At 44.5% G+C, this 27282-nt stretch overlaps 1 protein-coding gene across 1 annotated transcript in view; it reads left to right on the forward strand.

Annotated features, from left to right (window-relative positions):
* DNAH9 (dynein axonemal heavy chain 9) overlaps positions 1–27282 on the forward strand; it is a 1479259-nt gene that overhangs the window by 61745 nt on the left and 1390232 nt on the right. The window contains exons 3-5 of the mRNA XM_085616775.1: positions 7729–7887; positions 10817–10947; positions 22448–22659. Of these exons, the coding sequence (XP_085472901.1) occupies positions 7729–7887; positions 10817–10947; positions 22448–22659 (502 nt within the window). The remainder of the gene's footprint in view (positions 1–7728; positions 7888–10816; positions 10948–22447; positions 22660–27282) is intronic.

Raw genomic sequence — 27282 nt, forward strand, 5'->3', positions numbered from 1 at the left:
GCATCAAAATTCACAAGGTCAAACAGCCGCAGAGAAGGGAAGCGTTCAGAAACAAAAAGATGTGTCAGTTCCTGAGTTCTTTGGGAGGCGAAGCAACAGTTCTGCTGCACGCAGGTGAAGTGATGCATCGAATTCGGACTTTAGGGGGAAGTAATGCGTCGACTCCAAGACGGTTCTGGTCTGTGGGTGACGTGTCAGGAAACTTGCTGCACAGGTGTGATGCGTGGAAATCCGGGATGCGTTGGTGATCGATGTGGCAGCGGCAAATGGAGCTGTGTGGGATTCTTCAGCCACGATCCCATGATGCGTCAGTTCATGCAGCCGTGACAGGCGCTGCGTCGTGTCTGCAGTGGTGCGGTGGTGTGTGGAGATTCTTCTCAAACGGCGGTGCTGTTTCAGGAAAACAGCCGCAAGAAGGGGGATGTGTCGATTTTCTCAGTTCGTCAGGTTTCTTCCAGCTCCTAACAGCAGGAAAGAACTCCAGAGACCCAAAACTGGAATAGGCACCTCTTGGCAGGTCAGAACTCTCAGCAGCATAGTTCAGGAGAGCTAGGGGTGAAGTCTTTGTGTCCCTAAGACTTCATAACAGGAGGCCAGCACACACAGGACCCTGGAGATTGTTCTTTAAGTAGACTCCCAGCAAAGTTCCAGTCTTTGTCCTTTCCTTGGCAGAAACAGCAACTGCAGGCCAACCCCACTCAGCACACAGCAAAGGTGCAGTACTCCTCCTCACAGCTCTCCAGCTCTTCTACTTGGCAAAGGTTCCTCTTAAGTCCAAAAGTGATCTAAAGTTCTGGGGTTTAAGGTCCACTACTTATACCCCATTTTGTCTTTGTTGTCTTTGTGCAAGGGTCTCTGAGCTCAGTCTAAACCAGTTCTGTCCTCACTGGTGCAGTATGGAGACAGCACTGTGCAAGGGAGACAGGCCCTATTCAGGTGCGAGAAAAACTCCTCCCACTACTCTAAATGCAGCCAAGCCCATGCAGCTCCGCTCTGAGTAATCAGGAAGGGCCAGGCAAACCTCAACACCCTCCCCAGTGGCTGTCTACAGTGAATGAACATTCCCAACCCCTGTCACTCCAAAACCAGACAATCAATCCACAAACAGGCAGAGGCACACAGAATGGTTACACAAGAAAATGCCTACTTTCTAAAAATGGCATTTTCAAACACACAATTTAAAAACCATCTTTACTAAAAGATGTGTTATCAAGTTCAGAGAGCCTAAACATTAACCTTCTAACTTGCCCCAATGGGAAGATATACTTGTTAGATGTTACAAATTATCTCCCATTCTATCCTATGGAACAGATAGCCTTTCAACAGTGAAAAACGAAATTGGCAGTATTTCATGATCATGACATGTCACACACAACAGTACATGTCCTACCTTTCACATACACTGCACCCTGCCCAGGTGGGGTAGTTTGGGCCTACCGTAGTGGTGCCTTACATGTAAGAAAGGGGAAGGTTAGGGCCTGGCAAGTGGGTGAACTTGCCAAGTCAACAATGCAGTTTAACACTGCGCGGAGACACTGCAGTGGCAGTTCTGAGATACATTTACAGTCTACTCATGTGGGTGGCACAATCAGTGCTACAGGCCCCCTAGTAGCATATGATCTGCAGGCCCTGGGTACACACAATGCACTGTACCAGGGGCTTATCGGTAAATCAAATATGCCAATCAGGGAGAACCAATTGTAATAACAATTTACATAGGGAGCACTTCAACTTTGACACTAATCAGCAGTGGCAAAGTACCCAAAGCATCTAAGCCAGCAAAAACGAAATCCAGCACAGCATCAAAATACAGTAGGTAGAGGCAAAAAGTCAGCGGAAACCACGCAAAGATGGCAAGTCTAACATATTGCAATCGCCTTCTATTTACCCATTCTGTGCTACCTTTGGCCTTGTGCAACATGGTTTGCCACAGGGCCAGGCCTTCAGACAAATCCTTTTGTCACTCACTTGTGCATCCTACCAGGGACTGCACCCAACCATAGCATTATTGTCGTTACCTTTTTTATTTTATTAAAAGCTCAAATTTTCTGGAACTTGCAAATTAAAAAAATCACAAATATTCTGAGTCTTACAAATACATTACAATGGTGCTTGTTTACATTTGTAACATTTTTCTACATTTTTCAATATCTCTGCTATTATATCTATCTGTGTTCTGGAGTAAAGTTCTACTTTCCTCCTACTTTTGGAGTAAATCAGTTCTGTGGTTTTTGCTTTAGCCCCAAACAAAATCTAATTCATAGCTTAATGGGAAGTTCAACCACTTTCGGTTGAACCTTAACTACAAAGTTTCTATCACAACTCTGTATCACTTATATATGGATAACTTTCAGGCTTGATTGCTCCCTTTACATCTACAAACAAGCATTGGAAATGCAATCAGTCTTGCATTTATTTGAGTTAGAGCTATTGGCATTGTAATAGTGCGGCATGGAACCGTATGGTATTGTGTGAAATTATGTTGAGTGGAATTATGCGGCATGGTGTTGAGTGCATTTATGTGGATTGTTATGTGGCATAGAATGGATTTTTATGTTACGTGTATTTATGTGGTATTGAGTAATGTGTAACTAGGTGTAGTTGAATTATGTGGTGTTGATTGGTATTATGTGGATTGTAATTATTTTGCAGGGTGTGGAATTGTGTGGTGCTTAACTCTGTGTTGTGGAATTGTGTGGTGTTGTGTTGAATTTCGTGCACCATATTTTGCAGAGCAAGCTTCCATTATTAATAAAACTGATTGCGCGTAAACAGCAGAGGTGCTAGCCTGCCTCACAAGGAAGAGAGATACAGCATTAACACTTTACAACCCCCTCCCACGAGGAACAGGAGCAGGGTAAGCATCGGTGCAGTCTTCCCACACACAATATGTACACAATATGATGCAGAGCAAGCTTCCGGCATAAATTAAACTGACAGCACGTAGACATCAGAGGTGCAGGCCTTCCTCAAGAGCAGTAGAGATACAGCACTGTCAATTTACACCCCTCTCCTACAAAGAACAGGAGCAGGTTAACCAAGAGTGCAAACTTCCCACATGCAACATGTGCACCACCTGTCGCAGAGCAAGTTTCCACCATAAATAAAAATGACAGGGCATAGTCAGTAGAGGCGCAGGACTGCCTCAAAAGTTGTAGAGATACAGCACTGTTTCTTTACACCAGCTTCCTACAAAGAACAGGAGCAGGCTAACCAGCAGTGTGAGCTTCCCACACATATAATGTACACCACATGATGCAGAGCAAGCTTCCACCATAAGTAAAACTGACTGCACATAGACAGTAGAGGCGCAGGCCTGCCTCAAGAACAGTAGAGATAAAGCATTGGCATTTTACACCCTCCTCCTACAAAGAACAGGAGCAGGGTAACCAGCTTTGGTAAGATAATGAGTGCGATAACCAAAATCGCATAAAGCACATAAGGAAAGAAAATAGCCACAATTAACCATATTGATTCAGAGACAACACAATCTTCCACTACTGGATTCACATTTGTATTGCAAAAATAGCAACCATTATGCTGCCCTTTTTGGCAAAGAAAAGGGGCGCACCACCAAATAAGTAACTGTTATTGTTTAGTGCAGCAAACTTTGATGTTGACCCATTGAGTAGAATTACTTGGCTCCCTCACAGATTCCTGGTATTAAAGTTATATTAAAATATACTGAGAATATTCTGATCGAACTGCAGCCAAGGATAAGGTTTCACTTTAACTCTGCTAGAAGTAATGCACCAAACTAGGGATTATAGATTAGCCAGATTGATTAGCTAGGAGTTTGAGCAAACAGATTATGTTTTGTTAATGATAATAATGGGAATTTGTTAGAAATGGGGTCTCTAGTTGGCAGAGGTAGGTACCTTTGACCAAGTGGGTCCCTTGCATCTAGTCGGGGTAAGGGGGCTACACTCCTAAAATAACCCCTGCTCACCCCCTTGGTAGCTTGGCACGAGCAGGCAGGCTTATCTCAGCGGCAGTGTGTAAAGCATTTGTGAACACATACAGTAATACAGTGAAAACACTACAAATGGACACCACACCAGTTTAGAAAAATAAGTAATCTTTATCTAGATTTAACACAAGACCAAACAACTTTCAAATGGTAGAAATAGCTTAGCTCAATGTAGATGGTAAATGCAACACTTTACACTCAAAGTACCTTGGATGTGTAACGCAATATAAACAAAAGGGGCGCAGGGAAGGCAATGCATCAGTTCCTTGCTCCGGTGGGAGGTGATGCATCTGTTCCTTACCGGAGGGGAGGGGAAGCATCTGTTTAAACTGTGTCCCGGTTACGATGTGAAAGGTGGCGCCTCGATGCGATGCGATGTGACAATCCGGTGTGTTGCGACAAGATGGCGTCTTTAATGCGATGCGACAACTTTGATACAATGCGTGCATACCCGATGGCCGTGTGGCAAAACCGGTGGTTTCTTGAGCCGAGACATGCCCTGCGACACGCTTCTCCGGCGATACGACGGCAAACAGCTGCGGTGGCGGCACGCTTCTTCGGCGATGCGATGGCAACAGCTGCGGCGGCGACATGCTTCTTCCTCGTTGCGTCGCGCTTCCAGCTCCCAGTGACATGCAGTCTCTAAAGGTCCCAAAACAACAGCAGGCACCTCTCTGCAGGTAGAATTCCCAGCAAGGAAATTCAGGGGAGCTGGTGGTGAAGTCTTTGTGTCCCTGAGACTTCAGTACAGGAGGCAAGCTCAGCTTCAAGCCCTTGGAGATCTTCCTCAGGATGATAAAGTACACACAAAGTTCCTTTTCTCCTTTCCTTGGCAATAAGTAACCACTGCAGGCCAACCCCAAACAGTAACCAGTGCAGGGGCAGACTCCTCCTTCAGCTTTCTTGGTTTCTCTCCTTGGCAAAGGTTTGTCTTGATTCCCAGAAGTGATCTAACGTTCTGGGGTCTGGGCCCCTCTTTTTATACACACAATTCTTTTTGTTCTCTGAAGGCAGAGAGTGTCTGTACCCAGCCCAAACCAGTTCTGTCCTCCCTGGTGCAACTTCCTGGCAGGAGGTGGAGACAGCATTGTTGAAAGCAGACCTGGCCCAGGTAGCTGAAAAGAAATCTCCTCCCCCTACTCTCTATTCAATGTAGGCTCAAGCAAGTGAAAGGAAATCTCCTCCCCATACTCTCTATTCAACCAAAGTCCTATTCAGCCCAGTAGAGAAAGAGAGGGAGGTCCCCTTTTAGTGCAATCAGGGACAGGGGATAATACTTGAAACAAGAAAGTCCCTAAAAACAGTTTTGTGCTGTAAGGATGTGAGACAGTCTATTCAAAAATACTAGTAGTCAATAAGATACACAAAACAGAAGGAACCAATAATGCTACAATGTCAAGAATCTACACTACACGTCAAAATTACAATTTTAAAAAAATTGATAAAAATGAACAATAACAAATCATATATTGCAAAGCAAAATGTATTCAATATAATACCATTAAGTACATATATCATAAAAACATTTCATTAAAACGTGCTGTTGGGCCAAAGTTAGGAATTACAGAAGTTGCATTGCTGGCAACTTTTGACCTTTGCAATACATTTTTTTATTTTAAATGAGACAATGGTTTCCTTGTACAAAAGAGTTACCCTATCCCAATTATTCACATTGTATTCCAATTACATAGTGGTTATTGTAACCATTAAGTTCCTTGCGGCCTTTAGCACGGTACCGCAGTCCTATTGTTAAGCTCTACGGGGTTACCTGAACAACCCGCATTAGTTCGTTTTTCGTTCCATATGGCCTATTTAGGGACAGGCCGATCGTCAGGCAAGGGTGTGTTTTAAGGAAAAACCAGTGCGGAGCACAATACTCTTGTCTGCCCACAGCCTGCAGATCGGCCACGCCAGCCTGTCAGTGCAGGGACGTAAATGCCTCTCGCTACACCACCGAAACCCCCCTTCAGAATAGCTGCTAGTAGGGAAGGCTCCCACCCACTAAAGGCCTTTCATCTTGCCGCCAATACTCACCGCAGGCGGCGTGGGGAATTGGTGCATGGTTATGGCCAGAGTGTGTGGCCTGCATGAGAACGTCATCAGTCCAACACCCAGCGGACTCCCCTTACGCTTCAAGATACTTTTATTTCTATTTCTGACTTTAGACATGTCGCAGACAGAGTCTGTGCAACTGCATCCATAACAAGCCTTGGAGCTGGGGAACCAGGTTTGATTCTCGGTGTCGGCTCAACATCAGTGATTCTGGGCAAATTACTTAATCTGCCCATGGCTACCAAATAATGAATGTGTCCTTGTGTAACATAACTGGTGGTCATGTACAGGGCTCCAATGCCTTCGGGTCTAGTTTGCGCTACAAAAAAAGAACACCGCCTGACCTGCATTAGCCTGATGGGAGGAGGGAAGGGAGGCCATCACAGGCTGTACTGTGTGATGACCAACCAAAATGGTCTCTGAGGGAAATCGCCGGAAACAAAATTAAACACACAAATGAGGAACTTTTACAGAAATGCACCAATAAGACGCCAACGTTTCTGAATGCCACAGATAGTAACCAATGGCAGTCAGTGAGTTTGCCAAACCCCACAGAAGATACATAACAGGTTGATCGAAACTCAACCTAACGGGGATACTCATTCACATGGACATTCTTCCTATGCTGGGTCAATTATAACTTGCACTAGGAGCGTGGACTAAGGTGATAAAGCTCTGAACAAAAATTCATAATAAAAAACACTTGAAAAAGTATTACCCTTTGAGTTTGCTTCTTCCTGGACTCAGATATTTCTAGACATTTTCTAGTCTAAGAAAACCGCGGCAAATAATATTGCTTGACTGTTGAACTGCCTTGCAGTTTGTGTTTGTGCAAGGTCTCCTGTGTAGCACACTCGTAGCTGTGTCTGCAATCTAAGGCTTAAAGGGTGCAAGTTGCACTATCCACAGTGAAGGAGGAGGGTTCAGCCAGAGATACCACAGACTGGAGCAGTTGAGCTTTATGCATTATTGCACTGCTAGTTGAGGGCGCCCTCGTGTGGAACAGGGATAACAAATGTCTTCATCAGAGAATAAATGGAGAGAGCACTTGTATTCATGGAATTCACAATGATGTTCTGATTAAATAAAGTTACAAGTTAGGGTGCTGGACCAAATACATTATTCACTTTGTCATGTGGAGGAAAGTTGATGTGTGGGTCCTTGTTCTGAGTGAGGGAAGATATTTTGGAATAGACAACGACAAATTATTTAATGCACATACATGTTCCATAGATTTGTGCCCTGCGACCATCATTACGAGTGTCTCCTCAATTCCGATGGGGCTTTTAATGAAAGGTACTGGACCCATCAAAGTTATGTGTTCAGCAGGAGCACAGTTGATAAGTGGTATCCACCCGCAGATTTCACTTACTTCAAGCAGAGGGAGTCTCCTGTTGAAATAACAGGCACAAAATATATTACATTTAGTTTACGATTTCCACCTGTTATGTCCCCCCATAAACTCCTCATTTCGGCTATTTCCTTGTCCCTGGAATTACTAAGACCCTGTAAAGGTAAATATTGGGAGTTAAGTAACAGAAATTGTTATAGCCTCTTTAAAAGAATGTCTGTATGTATTGTTACTATGACCACACAGAATAAATATAATTTTTTAGAACAGTGTCGGTTTCCCACTTCCGTGAGCGTAAGCATTTTAAAATATTGATTAGGATGCCCCCGTGTAATCTGAAGGTCTTCTGTTGCAGTGGAGACCACATGGATAAAGCCATCGTCCATGCCATTGAATCCGCCATCATCGACTGGAGCCATCAGATCCGGGGTGTGCTGAAGAGGGAGTCTGCAGAGCCGCTCCTGCAAGGCGAGAATCCCAATCCAAATGTCGAGCTGGAGTTTTGGAAAAACAGGTACATCGAAAGCTATTTTTTCCAGAGTCCAGTGTATATCTCTTGACATATTTTTGTAGCTTTTAATCAGTTCCCAAAGTGCAAACATAAGCACCCGGGCCAAAAGTTGTGTTTAGAATTTCACGGCCAGCACTATTGAAGGTAGCGGTGGTGAAAACCAGGGCTGCGTAGTCTTGATTCTACCTCATACCTCTTTAATCCATACCTGTTCGTTCCCTACCTCTTTATCTCACTCTTGCAGTTACTTTTTCACTCCTTCTTTCTCCCTTTGGCCCTTATTATGATGGCGGTCGGTTGGACCGCCGACCGCTATCACGTGGTCTGAAGACCACCTGACAAGCAGTCGGTGGTCTGACCAGTGCATTAAGATGCTATTGCTGAGCTGGAGGTCGCAAAGTGCTCCTTTACAGGGCGGCTTGTGCTGCAGCCCAGGAAAAGTGCCGCAGCACAAGCTGCCGTGTGAAGGGCTGTCGGCCGGTCTGACCGCCACCGACAGTCTGTCGGGGGCGGTCCGACCGACATTGTAATCAGGGTCTTTGTCTCTGTTTCTCCATCCTTAAATTCTTCCTTCTGTATCTCCTTCTTTGCTCATTGTGTGTCCTTTTCTCTCTTGCTCCGCATCAAAGTTTGTTGAGGAAAAAAGTCCCCACAAATTAGGGCCGGTGCGCCCCACCTGCAGTCACTGGCTCAAATTAAGAACTGCTTAGTAATGCCCCAATGCTATTTACAAAAAATACCAGAAAATAGAACTGACGTTTTGCAATTCAGCACAGGCAATAAAGCTTGTGTTAGAATCACTTTCGGTGTTGCATAAGCCTGGAGTAACACTACCCTAGAACCCCTTGGGGCAGATTTACAAGCCCCGTGCGCCACTTTTGCGCCGCCGTTGCATCACTTTTGTGACGCAGCGGCGGCGCAAAGCTATTGCCATGCTGCGACAGATTTACAACGTGACGCATCTAGGGAGATGCGTCACGTTGTAAAGCCCTGCACCACATTAAACCTGCGTCAGGTTTAATGTATGCAGGGTGGGCGTTATGTCGGAAAAAGCCTCAGAAAAGTGACTGCGTGAAATCTACAAGATTTCACGCAGTCACTTTTCCGACGCTGGTGCGTTAAATCCTTACGCCTGCTTCAAGCAGGCGTAAGGCATGACGCACCATGTTAGGGATAGAGCAGGTTGGAACAGTGCTGGAGTTGCGTTGCGCTTGCGACACAACTTCAGCACTGCGCCAACCTTACGCCGGCAGATGCGTCACGCATCTGCTTGTCCTTGCGCCACGATGCACCGCATTGTAAATGCGGTGCATCTGCGGTGGCACAAGGGCAAACTTGCGTGATGCATCTTTCCTGGCTCATCCCTGCTGATTTGCATGGATGCGCCAGGGAACGTAAATCTGCCCCCTTGTGTCTGCACTACAAGCAAATATTCTTAGACACTTCAGAGGATATTTGACTCGTTCATTCCACACAGGCAAATCGGATACCCAACCAGGCGCTGTAGGGAGATGCACGTTTACGCTTCCTGCCACCTACCTCAACACCTACTTTTGACCCTATTAAAGGCGTCAACAGTAGTCCTCAAACGTCAGACAAAAATAACAGAAGCATCAATATCCTTCAGTGGAAAAATCCTTGAACTAATGTCTAGGAGCTACCTCTAGGATGATACGACCTGTTTTGAAATGATGTCATACAGACAGTGCAATGTCACTTTAATTTATACATTCCACAGCATACAGTAGAATATAGAACACACGCACCCAACAATGTTTGGAACACTGACACTAATCTAAGCCAACGCGACCCTAGCATATGCTCTTGTCTCTGCTCCTAGGACAGCTAAGTACCTCTTGGGCGCACTGTTCACCATTTCCTGTTACATTATTTTGTTGACTAATTTAATTATACGTTTACATGCCTTTCTTTTTTACTTATATAACATGATTTATCCAGCCTGTTGTGTTTTTCCTATTTTTAACTCTTTTTGACGGACAGGCTCTACTTATGTCTTTACACCTCCCATGTTTCTCTTCTATTCCGAGCAGACGCCACTAACAGTGGCCGAGGTACCCGCGGTGGCAAATGGCCTCAGTCATCAAATCCTTCTTCCATCAAGAGTTTAGCACGGGGATGGGGACACGCATGGACCTTAAGAATGACTCCATGGCCTACGAGCACCGCCTTGGAGTTGTTGTAGGGTCCCCGGTCCTTGTCATGGCAGAAGAAGCAGTCGTCTGTCTGTGGGCCCAGGCGCCGTGTGTTTGGAGGTTCAACTCCTACTACCTGGCGCAGCGTCGCCGGGTACCCACAGTGGCTTAAAGCGGGCAGGGTAGCAGTGCCAGGTCGATAAACAAAAAAGAGCTAATATTCGGATTTGATCAAGAGTCTCGTCTGCTGGTAGGCCCACTTCCTGCCCTTGAAATGCTGTTTTCTTCCAAAAATAGTAAATTACATATAACCGGGGATAACTTCATTTGCCACTAAGGGGCATATTAACAACGGCCAGCGATAATTATCGCTGGCCGTGCTTAGCGATAATTACATTATCGCAGGCTATCTCCGGTATTTATCGCCCTGGTACCGCGTTATTAACAACGCGTTACTCCAGGGCGATAAAAATTCCAGAGATAGCGAGGTGGAAGCCTGGACTAGATTGGCATGCCTTACCCTGCAGTATTAGTATTCACCAGGTGCAGTACTATCAACTCAAACACGCGGCACTAAGTACACTGCACACACATTCCTTTGTGTAATTCACCTGCCTATCGTTATAAGTGATTTGATATACAAGTATATGGTATCAATTGTTAGAGTTCTATTTGAATCAGCGACACTCTGCACGGCAATATTAGTCTATCAGGTTGACTAGTGGCACGCCATCTCTCGCTGTACGTTGTTATTTCCTTTCTAAATTGTTTTCTTTTAGGTATGCAGATTTGGAATGTATCTACAACCAACTGAAAACCAAAAGAGTCAAGAAAATGGCAGAGCTCCTGGAAAAAGTGCAGAGCAGTTACTTTCCTGCGTTCAAAGCTATGTTCCGAGACGTGGTAGCAGGTGAGACTTTAGCGCTACATTCACATATTGAAAGCTATGATGAGCAGGCGCACTTCTTTTTCTGTGGCTTTCGGTTGCCAAAGGTCACACTTCACATTTGAGTTCTTACCTGCTCTCTGTGGCACTACTTTCATAGCAGACAAGTATCCCACTTTCCTCTTACACGGCAATACCCTTTTCTGCTAAGGATCCATGCTACAGATGACATCCTCTGCTGATCTGATTACAAAGAGAGTATTGTAAAAAAATCCAGTATTTGTAAAGTGCACAATTACCTGAGGGTGTCAAGGCGCTGGGGGCTGTCGGGAAGATAAAGCGAGCTATTGCCCTGAGTCACATGGTGCTGGGCTAACCTGCCGCCGGCACCGGGGATTGAACTGTGAACCCCGTGGTCTGGAGGGAGGCGCCCTGGCTACTGCGCCACACCTCTTCCATGAGGTAGGAGGAGGCTGAGATATGTAATGTAATGTAAATGGTTTTTATAGAGCGCAGACTGCCACCCTACGGGTATCCTGGCGCTTAGACTCAGATATGACCAGCATGAGAGCAGACCAAAGTAACACAAAGAAGACTGCAATCAGTCCTTGGGAAATAGCCAGGTTTTCAGGCTCTTTCTGAACTCAGTCAGAGAATTAGCTTGTTTAATACTTTGGGGCAGCTCATTCCATCGACGTGCGGCCACCACACTGAGGGCTCTACCCCCCATCCTCGAGTGCTTAAAGCTGGTGGTTGTCATCAAATTTGCGCTGGAGGAGCGGAGCTGCCTCTTGGGATTGTACCAGCTAAACTTTTCCTGCAATGGGATTGGTCCCAGATCGTGTACTGCTTTATACACGATACAAAGTGATTTGAAGCAGACCCTTTCTCTAATAGGCAACCAATGGAGATCTCTCAGGGCCAGAGTGGTAGATGACCTACGTTGCCTATTTAACGCCAGCTTTGCTTCCATAGATTGAACTCTCTGTAATCCCTGAAAAATATATTGGGGGCTCCCAGATATAGAGAATTACAATAGTCCAATCTACTCAGCACCGTATTCCTTACAACGAGGGGGCACAGATCCTCTGGAATTAATGGAAGTATTTGCCGTAACATGCGCAGCAAGGAGAAACACACGCCAATAGTTTTATTGGCCTGTGACTCCATCTGGAGGTTGTTATCTATCAGAACCCCCAGGTTGCGTACTGATTTGACTGGGACCAGAGTCTCTTCCTCAGGAGTTTGTTTAAATTCCAGTGGTAAATGCCGAGGAGTTCTAGCAGCCGAGCAGTATAGCACCTCCATTTTCCCTCCATTAAATTGAAGGGAATTTTTCTTAAGCCAACCAGCAGTCTGACGCATACACTCTTGGAACGTATCCATAGATACCGCTTGTTTCCCTTCCATGGAAAACACCAATTGAGTGTCGTCAGCATAGTTGACCAAGTCAATGCCGAAGGATTTAATAATAGGGAACAGAGGCCGCAAATTGATATTAAAAAGAATTGGGGTGATCGCAGAGCCCTACGGTACCCCATAATGTACTGGAGACTTACTGGAGGAGAACGGTGTCATAGTCATCATCTATTGTCTTTCTGATAAATAGGACTGTAACCATTGTAAAGCCTGTCCCTTCACCCCTATCTTTGCCAGTCTTCCCACCAGTACTGTATGGCTCACCGTATCAAATGCGGCCGACATATCTAGTAACACTAGGAAGGTGGCATTCCCCATGTCGGCTCGCATTCGTAAGTTGTCCATAACGGTTGCCAAAGCCGTCTCGGTATCATGGCCAGGGCGAAACCCAAATTGGTCCCTGTCCAGCAAGAGGTTATCCTCAAGGTAGCATGATAGGATTTTACTGACTGCTTTTTCCAGAAATTGAATCGGATATGGCAGAAGGGAGATAGGTCTGAAATTTGCAGGAATAGTAGGGTCCAGCTGCCTGCTTCCACGCCTCCGGCACCACTCCCTCTTCCAAGGATTGATTACAGATCTGCCTCAACCAAGGGAGAGTTTCCTGGCCGATAGCTTTCCAGATTTTATGTGGGATGGGGTCAGATGGGGAGCCCGAGGACACACTAAGGGCCAAACTGTTAAAAGAGTCTTCCGTGAGAGCTTGGAAGTTTTCCAGGGAGGTATTCACCCGAGGTTCATCATCCAACTTCCAGGGATGAGTATCCAGCTCACTAGTGTTGGTATGGAAGTCCCCTACAATTTTGATGATTTTTTCTTGAAAGTGAGAGGCGATCTCATCGCAGAGTTTTTGCGATGCAGTCACCTTATTACTTAGGCAGGTTGGATTGGAGAGATCTCTAAAAAGGCTGAAAAGTGCTTTTGTGCTATTAGGCGCTTGTAGAATGGAATTAGCATAAAAGTCAGCTTTTGACTTAGAAATAGAGTCTTTATATTGAATCAATGCTAATTTAAATTCTTTTTTGTCCTCCTCTAAATAGTTCTTTCTCCATTTCCTTTCAGCTTTCTTGCATAGCCCTCGCAATAGCTTCAGTTCCTTATTGTACCACGGAGCTGCTACTTTCTTCCTGTTTTTAAGTCTCTTAACTGGAATTAGCAGGTCCAAAGTCTCCGTAATATGACTGCAGTATTTGTGGTAGTTTTCCTCTATGGAGGTAAAAGGGTCAAAAAGATTAGCTTTAGGAAAAATCGGCTGGCTCTTGTTTTTTCCTAATTTGGCCCACTCTCTTCCCGTTCGAAATGTCATCGGGCATTTTTTACCATGTTCCAATCTGAATAGTTTGATACGGAAGTGAATTAGATGATGATCCGTCCAACTTTGTGGCAGTATTTTTATCACTTCAGTCTCGGTCTGGTTAGCGAACAGGAGATCTAACACATGCCCCCCTTGATGGGTAGGTTGTGGCAGCAACTGTTGTAGGTTAAAATTGGCACAAGTATCTCTTAGATCTCTCAGATGGTTACCTATATTTCCATTGCCACAAAGATTAAAGTCCCCCAGTAAGATCATTCTGGAGTGGGTTACAATCAAATTGGAAATGGAATCCAGGAGAAGCTGATAATGGGTGTCCTGTCCTGGCGGTCTATAGCATATCAATCCTGTAAGTAACCTGCCTTTAACATCTTGCAGCGAGAAGCCCATGAGCTCAACCCCTGTGACCTCGTCTACCTTCAACGGAGCAAAGTTCCATTTTTCCTTGAAGATCATTCCCACCCCTCCTCCTCTTCCGATGGCCCTTGGTTTGTGCAACATTTTATAACCTTCAGGGCAGGCAAACCCCATTTTTATAGAGGTGTTAATGCTAGTCCACGTCTCAGTCAAAAATAGGACATCTAGATCCATGTCCTCTATCATAAGAGACACTTCTAGATGATGTTTTATTAGGGATCTACTATTGATCAGCCCACAATTTAGGGGCTTTTTATCTATGGCTGGTGGAGAAAGATGATGTTCCTCCCCCTTACCTATATTATACAGCTCTTCCCTTGAATATAAGATCCGACCTGACTCTCTACGGGGACGGGCAGCGTAATTGGCGCTGAGCATGTCCGAGGCGCGGACGGGCGCAGATGGGCTTGACTTTGGCGTGCCTCCGGCGCGCCTTCGCCGCGCCCGCGCTGCGCGCTTGCATTGCCTTTCCTAAATAGGCAGGCAAGTGCAGTCAGCTAGAGCGCAGTCCCAGTTAGGCAGTTAGGTGGCGATCAACTTCAATCTCCCCACTCAAGATGGCGCACAAAGCTGAATAGTGGCCCGATTCCCGCTAAGCAGCGGGTGAACTTGAGGAAATTTTATGTGCGGGTAAGTGGGCTAAAAACTGTTTTATGTATCAGTGATTTTAAAAACAGTCCAAACAAAGCAACGTTTTACCGATTTTATGGTGCAGCAATACACTTGTGATAATTTAACAAGACTATACCAGAGTTATCCCTCAGCGAGTATAGCGTGATGGCAGGTCAAACAGAGTCTGGTTCGCTGCGTGCTTGCATTGCCTGTCCTAAATAGGCAGGCAAGTGCAGTCAGCTAGAGCGCAGTCCCAGTTAGGTGGCTATCAACTTCAATCCCCCCACTCAAGATGGCGCACAAAGCTGAATAGTGGCCCCGATTCCCGCTAAGCAGGATATCATATCCCCCCTAGTCTACTATCATCCATAGGGTGCCTGATATAGCTCATGGGTTCCCTCCTATCTTTGGAGCACATTTATTTTCTTTCTTTGTAGGCTTATGCAGACTTTAAGCCAGATATCGGGGGGGGTGTAGGGTGGGGTGGGGGGAGGGACTGACATATCTTATAATTAATTAATCAATTTATTTTGCTCCATTTTTACACAGTGGTCAGGCAATGTAGGTGGTGAACAAATTGGTTTTTTTTTGCAGCCTCCACCAAAATCTAAGCTAAACTTACTTAGATACTTTGCGTAGTTTCCAAAGTTTTTCTTACGGACAACCGTTTTAAAATTCTGGCTTTAGAAACAATTTATGTTGCATAGATCTTTAACATAAAAAGGTCTCCCAGAGATATACATCCTGGAAGATAGCAAGGGACTGATTGTGATGGGGCTGTAAATCTTATTTTCGGTGCTATGAGAAATTTGATTCTGAACATCCCTCAGCAATCAGAGGTTACTGCACGTATCAATGGGGGGGCTTTCACCTTTGATGTCCTGTGGCTTCCGTACCACAGACCCTCAAACTTGAGGCCCAAAACCCCTTCTATTAGCACTTGAAAGTCAGGGAAAGTAGGTAGAGCAGTACAGACTGATTCAGGAAGGTGCTGTGTGTCAGTAAATGGTAGCTCAGCAATTCTCCAAATAACACTCAATTAATTATTGTTGTTGCCTTTAACAAGCATTTGCAATGCAGTAGGTGTCGCCTTTGGGACCTTATACATAACTAGCTATGCAGCACATTATTGTGGGCACAGCCACATTTATTTTTTTACTGTGCACGAAGCTGTGAAAGGGTCAGTACCACAGGTTATCATTAGCTGTCCCTGGGGACCTCTTTTGGCCACATAAGGTAATGCACCCTATGAGGGATCGTGTTCAGTGACACACAAGGCATTTATAGAATAATACCACCAGTAGGGAAACCCGATCCATGGAGCTATTGACGTTGTAAATGGTGTGTTTCCCCAAAAATGGCATGGCCGCCATATTTCAAGATAAAGCGTGGCATGCCGCGCTGCAACAAAAGAAAGTAAATAAATAAAAAATACCATTAGATAAGTTTGTGCAAACATGACGCGCTACAACAAAATAAATAATCTGAAATGGCAACCGCGGTGCATTTAGTCCAAGCAGAGTGGCCGGCTGAAGTTAAAGGCATGATCTTGATAAGCAGGCAGCAGTGCAGGAGGAGTGTAGAATAGGAAGAGTTTTTTTCTGTGGAGGGAAGGGGGGCACCCCACGGGGAGATGCAGCACCGAGCCTGCAAATAAAAGATAACACACGGCGCTCATGAAACGGGCCCACGCTGAGAGTTAAATTATGTTTCAAGTTATTTATATAAAAAATGGAGGTGGAGAGCCTTGTCATGCAGAACAAAAGAAAGGCATGGCTGTCATACTTTAAGATAAAGCACAGCATGCTGCACTGCACCAGAAGAAACAAAATACATTAAAAATACCATTAAGGTCAGGGAAGTGCGGCCGGGAAGTGGTAGCTACGTGCCTGCAACACCTGCTTATTAAGAAAATAGTCCTCTGATATTGTAAATGAAACACACAAAGTAAGAGCAATGTAAGAGGGGCAGTCCTTATGGGAGGTTACAAGAGTAGAAAAGCCGGGACTAAGGAGCAAACTAACCAAAGAAAAAAAGCATTTCACAAGACAGTCACAAGAGCCAATTCAAAATATGGGCGGTAAATTGGCGGAGCTTAATGCCCATATCCTGAACAAACCATGTCTCGAAGAGACAGCGCAATCACTGCCTAGGCGAGCCCTAAAAATGCAAAGCAGTTTAATGCATGCACACCTAAATCCTACACACAAAATGAAACACATTTGTAAATTCTCAGCAGACTTCCAAAATAGAACCTCCTTGTAATGGGGTTCTCAGGGGCAACTTCCGTCCTCCCAGTAACTATTCAACAACCTCGCTGACTTCTTCAGTGACAAGATCTCGGCCATCTATGAAAACTTCAAACGCCAACCCTTCACTGCTGACAGCATCAACCAGTGCACTCCCACAAACACAAACCCTAAACAACTGCTTACCCACCGAAACCTCAACACGCGAGACACTATGTCCATCATGAACTCCGTGCATTCGGGAGCACCCATGGACCCATGCCCCCACTACATCTTCAGCCTCGGAAACAAGACAATCAGAGATGAGCTCAGGAAGGTCCTAAACACCTCCATCATCATGGCCTCCTTCCCTGAGGGCTGGAAACAAGCTGAAGTGAGACCCCACCGGAAAAAACTATCCGCCAACCCAGCTGAACTATAGAACTAGCTGCCTATCTCTCTGCTCCCCTATCCAGCAAAAGTCCTCGAGAAAGCGATCAACCAGCAACTCACCCAACACCTAGAAGGACACAACCTCCTGGAACCCTCCCAATCCAGATTTCGAGCAAACCACAACACCAAGTCAGCCCTGATTGCAGCCACTGATGACATCAGAGCCCTCCTTTACCGCAGGGAAACAGCAGCCCTTATCTTCCTCAACCTGTCTGCCACGTTTGACAGTGTCTTCCATCACATCCTGATCAACAGACCCTATTACATCAGTATCCATGGAAATGCCCTCAAATGGATTGCCTCATCCCTCACCTGCACAACCTAAAGTATTCATCTCCCACTGTACACCTCAAAGCCCTAGGAGATCATCTGCGGAGTCCCCCAAGGATCGTCCCTCAGCTTGACCCTCTTCAACAACTACATGACCCCCTGGCCAACACCGTCAGATCATACGGACTGAGCATCTTCTCCTACACTGACGACACCCAGCTCAACCTCTCACTATCCGAAGATCCCTCGACCACAAAAGCGTTCTTCCATAGATGCATGATGAACGTTGCAGACTGGATGAAGAACAACTGTCTCAAACTCAACACGGATAAAACTGAAGTCCTCATCTTTGGAAACAACATCTTGCCATGGAACGATGCATGGTTGCCTGCGGAACTTGGCACACCCCCTGCCCCAAAAGACCACTCCCGCAACCTCATCAAGCAAGGATTGCAAGCTATCCGTAAAGATACAAACCAATGCAGTCTCTTCCTCCTGCTTCCACACCTTTGCATGCTCTGTAAGATCTTCAGATGGCTCCTGGTAAACACCAGAAGGACCATAACTCAGGCCCTCATTACCAGCAGACTGCACGCCTCCTGAAGAGACACCAGACTATACAAAACTCGGCGGCAAGACTCATACATGAGCTCCCCAGAAGGACCCACATCACACCCCATCTCAAGAAACTTCACTGGCTCCCGATTCAGAAGAGATGCCAGTTCAGGTTGCTGACTCATACTTACAAGGGCCAAAACAACGAAGGACCTGCATACATCAACAAACGTCTGACCTTCCACCAACCAACAAGACACCTACGATCTGCTTCTCTCCCGCTCTCTCTCTCTCTCAGACACACCATGGAACTGCGGAGCAAATAGTAGAGGGCGCTCCTTTTCACACCTGGCAGCCAAGGCATGGAACAATCCCCTCCTGCATCTCAGGACCACACCGTTGCTCCAGCAATTCAGAAGAGAACTAAAGACTTGGATGTTTGAATGATCAAGCCTCCACGCTGCAGCCAGCATCTTCAGCGTCTCGAGACCCTAACAGGTGATTTGCCGAGCTATATAAAAGTTTGTTGATTGATTGATTATATTTAGTTTGTTCTTGATATCTGCAAAGAACCCTGTGATAATTTGCTAAAAATACAGATAAATACAATCGCATGTCTACGAGGCTTTCACATGGAATTCAAATCAATAAAACAGGCCCACAGTCTCTGGCAGTAATACAAAAGGTATTTAGGAGGTATTTAGGAGTAGTAGAGTTGGGAATCCTAACTTTAGTACTCCTAAATGCCTTTTTTGAATACCGAAAGTCGTAAAGTTAGAATTTTTCTCAGTTTAGGAGTAGTAAAGTTAGGAATCCTAGCTTTACTACTCCTAAATGACTTTTGTGAATACCGAAAGTCGTAAAGTTAGGATTTTCTCAGTTTAGGAGTAGTAAAGTTAGGAATCCTAACTTTACTACTCCTAAATGCCTTTTGTGAATACCGAAAGTCGTAAAGTTGGGATTTTTCTCAGTTTAGGAGTAGTAAAGTTAGGAATCCTAGCTTTACTACTCCTAAATGACTTTTGTGAATACCGAAAGTCGTAAAGTTAGGATTTTCTCAGTTTAGGAGTAGTAAAGTTAGGAATCCTAACTTTACTACTCCTAATTGCCTTTTGTGAATACCGAAAGTCGTAAAGTTAGGATTTTGTCTCAGATTACTTTTATGAATCGGGCCCCTAGATAGTAAGGACACAAATACTTGTCTATCAGCCGCACACGCTGAACAGGCAGATGTTGGACAACCAGTAGCCCATGCATAGTAGACAGATTCTGGTCAAGCAGTTGTAGCTACTGAAACGACAATAATGGTGGAGCCGCTGAACACAATTAAGAACCAGAAGCTGGCTGGGTAGCCTACATCCTGCAGAGAGGGATTCCAGTCGAGAAGCTGAGTGCACCGATGAGGCAAATGCAGGTTGATGAACTATGCACCCCATAGGGGCAGATGGCAGACTTTGATGCCTTTTGAACAGCTTTGCACAAGAAACAGATGGATTATGCTGGTAAAGCAGGCCTGCTCCCTGAAAAGCGGTCCAACACCCTTGCTTACTCAAGAGGAGCGGCAGCTGATCAGGTGATGCATTAAAGAAAAAGTTAACAGTTTTTAGCTATGCTCCCTGAAGGGAGCAGGTGTTTAGCTTGGTCGGCATATCCCATGCCAAGGTGGCTACTACTGACCTGATAGAGTATAGGAAAAACTGCTGGAGAAATGACCCCATGTGGGCACAGTTGGCATTCAGAGGCAGCCAAAGCTTAGTGGTGAGCAGAGGGGACAGACCATACTACAGGACATGACACTGGTTTGGCAGTGATGGGAAGGGGTCATAACTAGTGATACTGAGAGGGGATTCCACTGCTGGAGGGAGAACTGCCCACGATGCAATGATGGAGGCTGAAGAAGTGTTAAGTGATCCCATGCTCCCAGACTTCCATTTGTAATGGTTCCTGTATGTGCCAGTGGCTGTTCTGTGCTATTATCTAGGGATGCTAGTGGAGAGGGAGAAATGTTTTTCCACTGTCTGTCAGGTGTCCAAGATGAGCTACTGACACAGTGCTGAGTGGTTAGTTTCTTTTGTGTCTTTCTGCGTATTTGTACCTTTTGTAATTGTATTCATACTACTTACTGACAAGGCGTCTGTGATGCTTTCTTCATGCTGTGAGGAGTCAGGCAGTACTGGATGAATCTGAAGGAAAGCAGCACATGCTCTGAAAGGCATTACGCTTGTATGAGTGTGATGAGAAAAAGACTCCCGGACTTGTCATTCAATTACAGCATGAACCCCAGTGGAAAACATCTTTCTTCGTTGCTTATGCACTGTGAATCTATTATGTAGTATGTTCTTTTTTTCTTTCTTTGTTCTAATTGGTTCTATGCTGTATTGTTTTCTCTTAAACTGCCTGTGCGTGAAGACTCTTGCTCTTTGTAATATTGTGCAAATATTCTGAAACAGCGTGAGCGTTTCATCTGCCGCCTCCATGGGAGCTTGTGGTTAAGAGCTGTAGATTGTACCTCGTACCTAGACATTCAGGGCCCGATTCACAGAGGTCCTCCGCAGTCGTGGCGGAGGCCCCGCACTCATGGCAGGGGTCCCACACTTGTGGTGAAGACTCCACAGTCATGGCGGGGGGCCACACTCGAAGCGAAACCCTGCACTCATGGCCAGTGGCGTAGCAAGATCAGGTGGTATCCGGTGCGGAAAATTTCTTGTTACCCCCCTATGTTCCCCCCTACATTAGTTGCATTTGTTGACTGAACTTAAAAGTTTCAATACGTATTATGGTGACTTGTTGAGGTTAATTAATTGTCAGATGAAGTTATTAAACTCGTTTTAAATAATATATATTTTTTAAAGTGTCGAGAGCCCCACATTTGTTATTTATTTTAAAAACACATATTTTTGCCATTTTGTCACTCCTCTCAGTGATGACACCCGGGGCGGCCTGCACCCACCGCACCCCGCTTCCTACGCCGCGGCTCATGGCATAGGCCCTGCACTTGTAGCAGAGGCCCAGCAGTCATGGTGGGGTATGGGGGGCCCGCAGTCATGACTGGACCTCCACAATAGGAAACTGCAGTGCGCAGGTCCTGCTACGAGCGCGGGCCCCCCACCACGACAGCTGGACCTCCACCACCAGTACGGAGTCCCTGTGTGAACCAGGCCCCAAATGTTTTGCACACCTGTGGAGCTTGAACCAATCTCAAAGTTCACTTTCATGAAGTGATTTACATTTTTGTCTTGGCTCTTAGAAATATGAGAAGAGTATGTTCTCTGTCACCTCACAGAGCTTCTTCCGGTAGTCTGTTTTATTACAAGTGTTTTTTTTTAATTCTGGTTAGTTAGCACCTCATCCTACAATGACACCTTCACTGTTACTCTTGGGAACTATCCCTTCCTTTAAACATCACAGGATATCTTCCCTTGCTCCCTGGCCCCATTTTCGCCAGGCTCCTGTTAGTTAAAATCACTTTCGCTCTTTGGTGTGGCCAGTCTCCTCTTTCCGCTCTCCTCTTCTGTTGGCTACCTCTGAATTCAGAACATTCCCGGGTCACCTTTATTAAACACCATCTCTATCGAGTGGTGCCCTGGGGTCCTCTTCCATTTCAGTGCCCACAGCCAAGCTCTGGGCGCAAGAGTCACAAAGATGCGCTTCTCTAGCAGTACACAGAAGCTTGTGCTTGGTGAGCCATGAAATCACGACACTTGGATGGTTTTGCTGCTATTCTGGCTCCTAGGCTTCCATGATCATGACTGACATACAACGCATCACTTCTGAGCACCACAAGGCAGTATCAGACCAGAGCCCTGTTCTGTGGGCAGTATGCCACCATTGCTAGAAGCTTCGACTCGCTGACACACTTGTTTCTCACCTTCTCCCACGTTGCTGGATGGTCCTCCTCCAGCCCTCTAGTTGTGGTGCAGCACAGGACCGCCTACAGTTCCCCGCCAGCGGATGATGCGTTTGTTGGTATGGTATTCACGCCTGTGTGCTTGCATGTCTTGCAGTCTCCATTTTGCAAAACTTGAGTTTGAGGTGTGTTTTTTTAAATTTTAGTCTATTGCAGTGCCTTCTGATTTCTTGATTGGCCATTGAATTCAATAGTAAAAGGCAATCTTTTTTTAAATGTTCTAAAGTGTGGGTTTGAATTGCAGTGTGTCTACCTATCTACCACATAGCAGATGTTCTAGGACGATTTATGATTGTGTAATTTGGGAAATCCTAATTGCAGCTTGATTTTCCCCCCACTCTTCTCTTACAGCGCTGTCTGAAGCGCAGGATATTAATCTGCACTTGAAGCCTCTTCAGCGCCATTTTGATGAAGTCGAGAATGTTGACTTTAATGAGGTGAAGCCTTTGGTCGAGCCCCTGCTCCATGTCGTGTGCTTGGTCTGGGCGAATTCGAAGTACTATAACACTCCAGCACGGATCATAGTGCTGCTGCAGGAGCTTTGCAATCTTCTCATCCAGCAGGTAGGCTGTGTGTTATGTTTGAATACCCGGCTTTTTACAGCTGCATAGGCCTCCTTTTACAATCATATTCTTCTGCCCTCTCACCCCAGCGCCAAGACGTTTCGGCATTCGAGCGCTATACAAGCACCAAACATAAACATAAACATACACTAGCGTGCTGTGGACAATGTTTGACACTGCATGCACATCCTGAACATATATTACAGCATAGCGTTGCTTGCACTGCATGTCAATTGCAGAACTTAGTTTAAAGGTATTAACACACCATTGCACCAACAAAATGCCACTTCACTGTACTAAGGGGCCACGTAGTGGAGAATCATCACTAAGGTCTCGATCACAAGTGTCCCTGTGCTTTGCAGCTGCCAAAACTGTAATGGTTGAAGAAGGGAAGTAAGTCCTGGAACCCGCAGGTTTTGCGGTGGAAACCACTGAAATCTCCATGTTATTCTTAATTTTTAAGAGGAAACTTGTAATAGGTGCTGTTCCTCGCACCTAATAAGTTCAGAAATTCATTTTTCTCCTTATATTTCAGAAACATCCTGAATATAACAGACCATTTTTCATACACGACATTGAATCCTTATTGTGGTTCTCACTAACTCGTTTTGTGCGTACATAGTTGTATCGGGGAGGATATAGGCAGGAAGATTAATTACCCAGACATACAGTAGCCAGTGTATACTCTCCACGTGAATTCAAAAAATATATGGCACTATTAAAATAACCACTGTATTTCTACATAATGTTTCTGCGGGTTATATGGGGAAATCTTGCCAAATGCCTCCCCTAGAGGATCATAGCCAATCTATTTGAGTTCTTTGGTCCTAAAGAAGGGAAACTAATTGAGGTACCTGCTGAAGCACTCACAGACCACATCCTCTTCTCCTACCCACACATTCCTAAGTATGCATGTATGTGTGTGTGTATCTACTTGCGGGTTATAGTTAGGGCCTAGTTTCCATAGGAAAAGCGTTTTTTTTCCCAATAACTTTGGCGCCGATTGTCGAATCTTCGCGAAATTTTCAAAACTCTTTCTGTACCTTTCCTGCCTGTTTTTGCATCTCACTTGCTTCTTTCTGCACTTTTCTTGCTTCTTTGTACACACACCTCTGTTGCTTCTTTCAGCAATTCTCTTGCCTCTTTGTGCACTTCTCTTGCCTGTTTCTGCACCTCTCTTGCCTCTTTTTTCACCTCTGTTGGCTTTTTCTGCACCTCACTTGCTCCCTTCTGCACCTGTCTTGCTTCTTTCTGCACCACTGTAGTCTCTTTATGTACCTCTTTTGCCTCTTTCTGCACTATTCTTGGCTTTTTCTGCACTTCTCTTCCTTCTTTCTGCACCCCTCCTGCCTTTTTCTGTACCTCTCTTGCCTCTTTGTGCACCCATCCTACCCTTTTCTGCACCCCACTTGCCTCTCTCTCCATCCCTCTTCCCTCTTTCTACACCTCTGTTGGTTGTTTCTGCACTGCTCTTGCTTCTTTCGGCACCTCACTTGCCTCTTTGTGCACTTCACTTGCTTTTTTCTGCTCCTCTCTTGCCTCTTTCGGCTCCTGTGTTGCTTCTTTCTGTACTTATCTTGCCTCCTTCTGCACCTCTTAGTTACAGGTAGTTTTAATCCCCCTGCCCTATTATGTACTAGGGCCATACAGGGGAGGTCATGCCAATCACAAGGGTACCCCAACCCATAGTGTACCCTAGTGTATGTAGGTGTTTTCACTGTATTCTAAGTGTCTTTCACCATAGCACTAGCTCCAGGTCGGTTAGTCAGAGTCAGTTACCACCAGTACCCGTCAGCAAAAATTTGGGGGCACAGGATGACTTTGCAACAGACACTTTCTGCTCCTCTGTTGGTTCTTTCTGCACATCTCTTGCTTCTTTCTGAGCCTTTCTTCCTCTTTCTGCACATGTCCTACCTTTGTAGGCATAGTTGGAAATTAGCATTTAAAAAATCTTTGAAATTCACTGAAAAAACCATAGGTTTCAGGGACGTTATAGTTAGAAATTAGCATTTAAAACACCTTAGAAATTCACTGAAAAAAACACAGGTTTCAGGACGTTATAGTTAGTTGGACATTTCACTCGTACAAAACCAGAGAAATTCAGCCGTTATAATTAGTTCGGCTAACTATAACTCGCGCCCCCGTAATGCACTGCTGATGACATCACATATTACATCATTTGTGACATGGTCAGTGACATCAATGATGACATCACTGATGACATCTTAAATAACATCACTGATGACATCATCCATGTGATAATCTGATGCACCTCCTCATACCCTAAAATAACCTTTCATACACCCACTCTAAAATACAGACTACCATTTTCGAAACCATAGACACACCAATACCAGATAGTACATACCCACTGACTAATTCCTAGGTTTACATACACATCCACTCATTCACCCATACATTCACTCATACATGCAGTCAACCATCAATACGGCACTATCAAATGCACTCACATATCTATACAGAAACTCACACACCGCCACTCATCCATAGAGTTACTCACACACCTAGTCAGTCATGCAAAGAATCAATCACAGTCCCATTTACTCACCTATACATTTATACACACAACACCTCGCTTATTCAAACATATACTAACACATACTTACACTCTTATACAATAACTAATACAAGCACACACTCATCCATACAGCCACTCTCACAATGACTCACTCTCACATATAGTCATTTATATACTCCAACACTCACATATACTGCCTTTGACACATGCATTTACACACACATGTACCACGGAGGCACCCATTCACTCACCATCACACCCATACACACACTCACCCACCCATACAGCCCTTCATAGATACATTCTTGAACCCATACACACAGTGAATCACTCACACATCTATGCACAAGGTCACCCCCCACCCACCCACACAGACAGTCAGACACCCTTACAGATACTCAGACAACCAATCAATAACCCATATAGAGTCTCATTTAGCTACTCACCAACCCATGCAACCACTTACATACCAATTGACAAACTAAACTGTGTGAATGTCTGTATCAGTCACTAACCCATGCATTCAGTATAACACATTTAATCACTCACTTATACAGTCACTCAGGTACCTACTAAATCATCCATTCAGACACTTATACACGCCCTCATTCTTCAATACACCTTGGTATATATATATATATATATATATATATATATATATATATATATATATATATATATAAATCACCGATAATCCTTCGTCAGCTGACCGCGTAGTCAATGCTTCCTCCGCCACAAAGGATGAACGAACCACCAAAATTTTAGGCAAAATCAATATTTATTGCTGTTTCCTGATGACGCGTTTCAGGCACCACTTGCCCTTGTTCACATAGCCAGCAAGTAAGAAACGCCATTTTTTATGCAATGCTTACACCACGTGATAAAACACCATCAATGAACATAGAAAAAATACTGTCTATGCAAGTGCATATATGTGTACACACCAGTTTATCTGTTTGTTTCTTTTGTCTTTTTTCCCTTTTTGTCTCTCCCATTTCATATTTATCATTATTATCTCCTCTTTTTTCCTCTTCCTCACAATTATTTTTTATTCTATAGTAATTGTGTCCTGCTTTCTAAATGCATTGTGATCCTCCAAAGAGATATCATAGTCCATAGAGAGGTGATAGGTCCCAGATCTGTTGATAACCGTATGAATACAATGTTTCACTCGAAATTTTCATATGTATCTAAAATGCTGGAGAATATAAATATAATATCAATAAATAAATAAATATATAAATATATTAAGATATCACAATTGAATCATATTTACATGTGAAAAAAGTCGTCATAAATTTGCATATTTCACCAATATTCGAGAAAAATACATATCTTTTCTAGAACCTACTCCAACTCTCCTATATAAAATGGAAGACACTACAATAAAATAATAATAATAAGAAACATTAGGAGATATCTAAAATACAAACAGTGTCAAGTGCGTATTAAAGTGCAAGATACTGGCAGTGCAAATACTATAAACATTTTTAAACCATAACCAATCACTAAAATGTGTTAAAAGCGTTCTTAAGACAAGGCCATGCATGATAGAGTGCACCTGAGACTGAAAAAATAAATTTCCAATCATATATATATATACGCTCCAACACTCTCTCCCGTCCGGAAAAAGTAATAGCACTAATGGGGTTAGGTGTCGCAACCTTGTTTTAATTCAAATTGACAGCGCTTCAAAACAAACGCTTTTCGTGATTTCCCTTCCTCAGTGTTTGCGTTTCACACTGCGAGGCGCCATTTTAAATACCATACCCCCTCAGACATGGAAACAAAGGACAGTCACGCCACAAAATTGTAAGGCGCCATAAAGACATATGTGTCTTTATGAAAAAAAAATATTTGTAATATATGTATAGCTAAAAATTTATGGAAGAAGACATGGGCAAATAAGTGTCTAAATACAGTATTAGCATCAGCAGAGGATTGCGGTCGCGTGAGTTATAGTTGCCTGCACTAACTATAACGGGGGAATTTCATTGGTTTTTTATCAGTAAAATTTCCGCTAACTATAACATGTGTGAAACCTATGGTTTTTTCAGTGAATATATATATATATATATATATAT

This window comes from Triturus cristatus, chromosome 7, assembly GCF_964204655.1.
Source record: "Triturus cristatus chromosome 7, aTriCri1.1, whole genome shotgun sequence".
Lineage (NCBI taxonomy): Eukaryota > Metazoa > Chordata > Amphibia > Caudata > Salamandridae > Triturus > Triturus cristatus.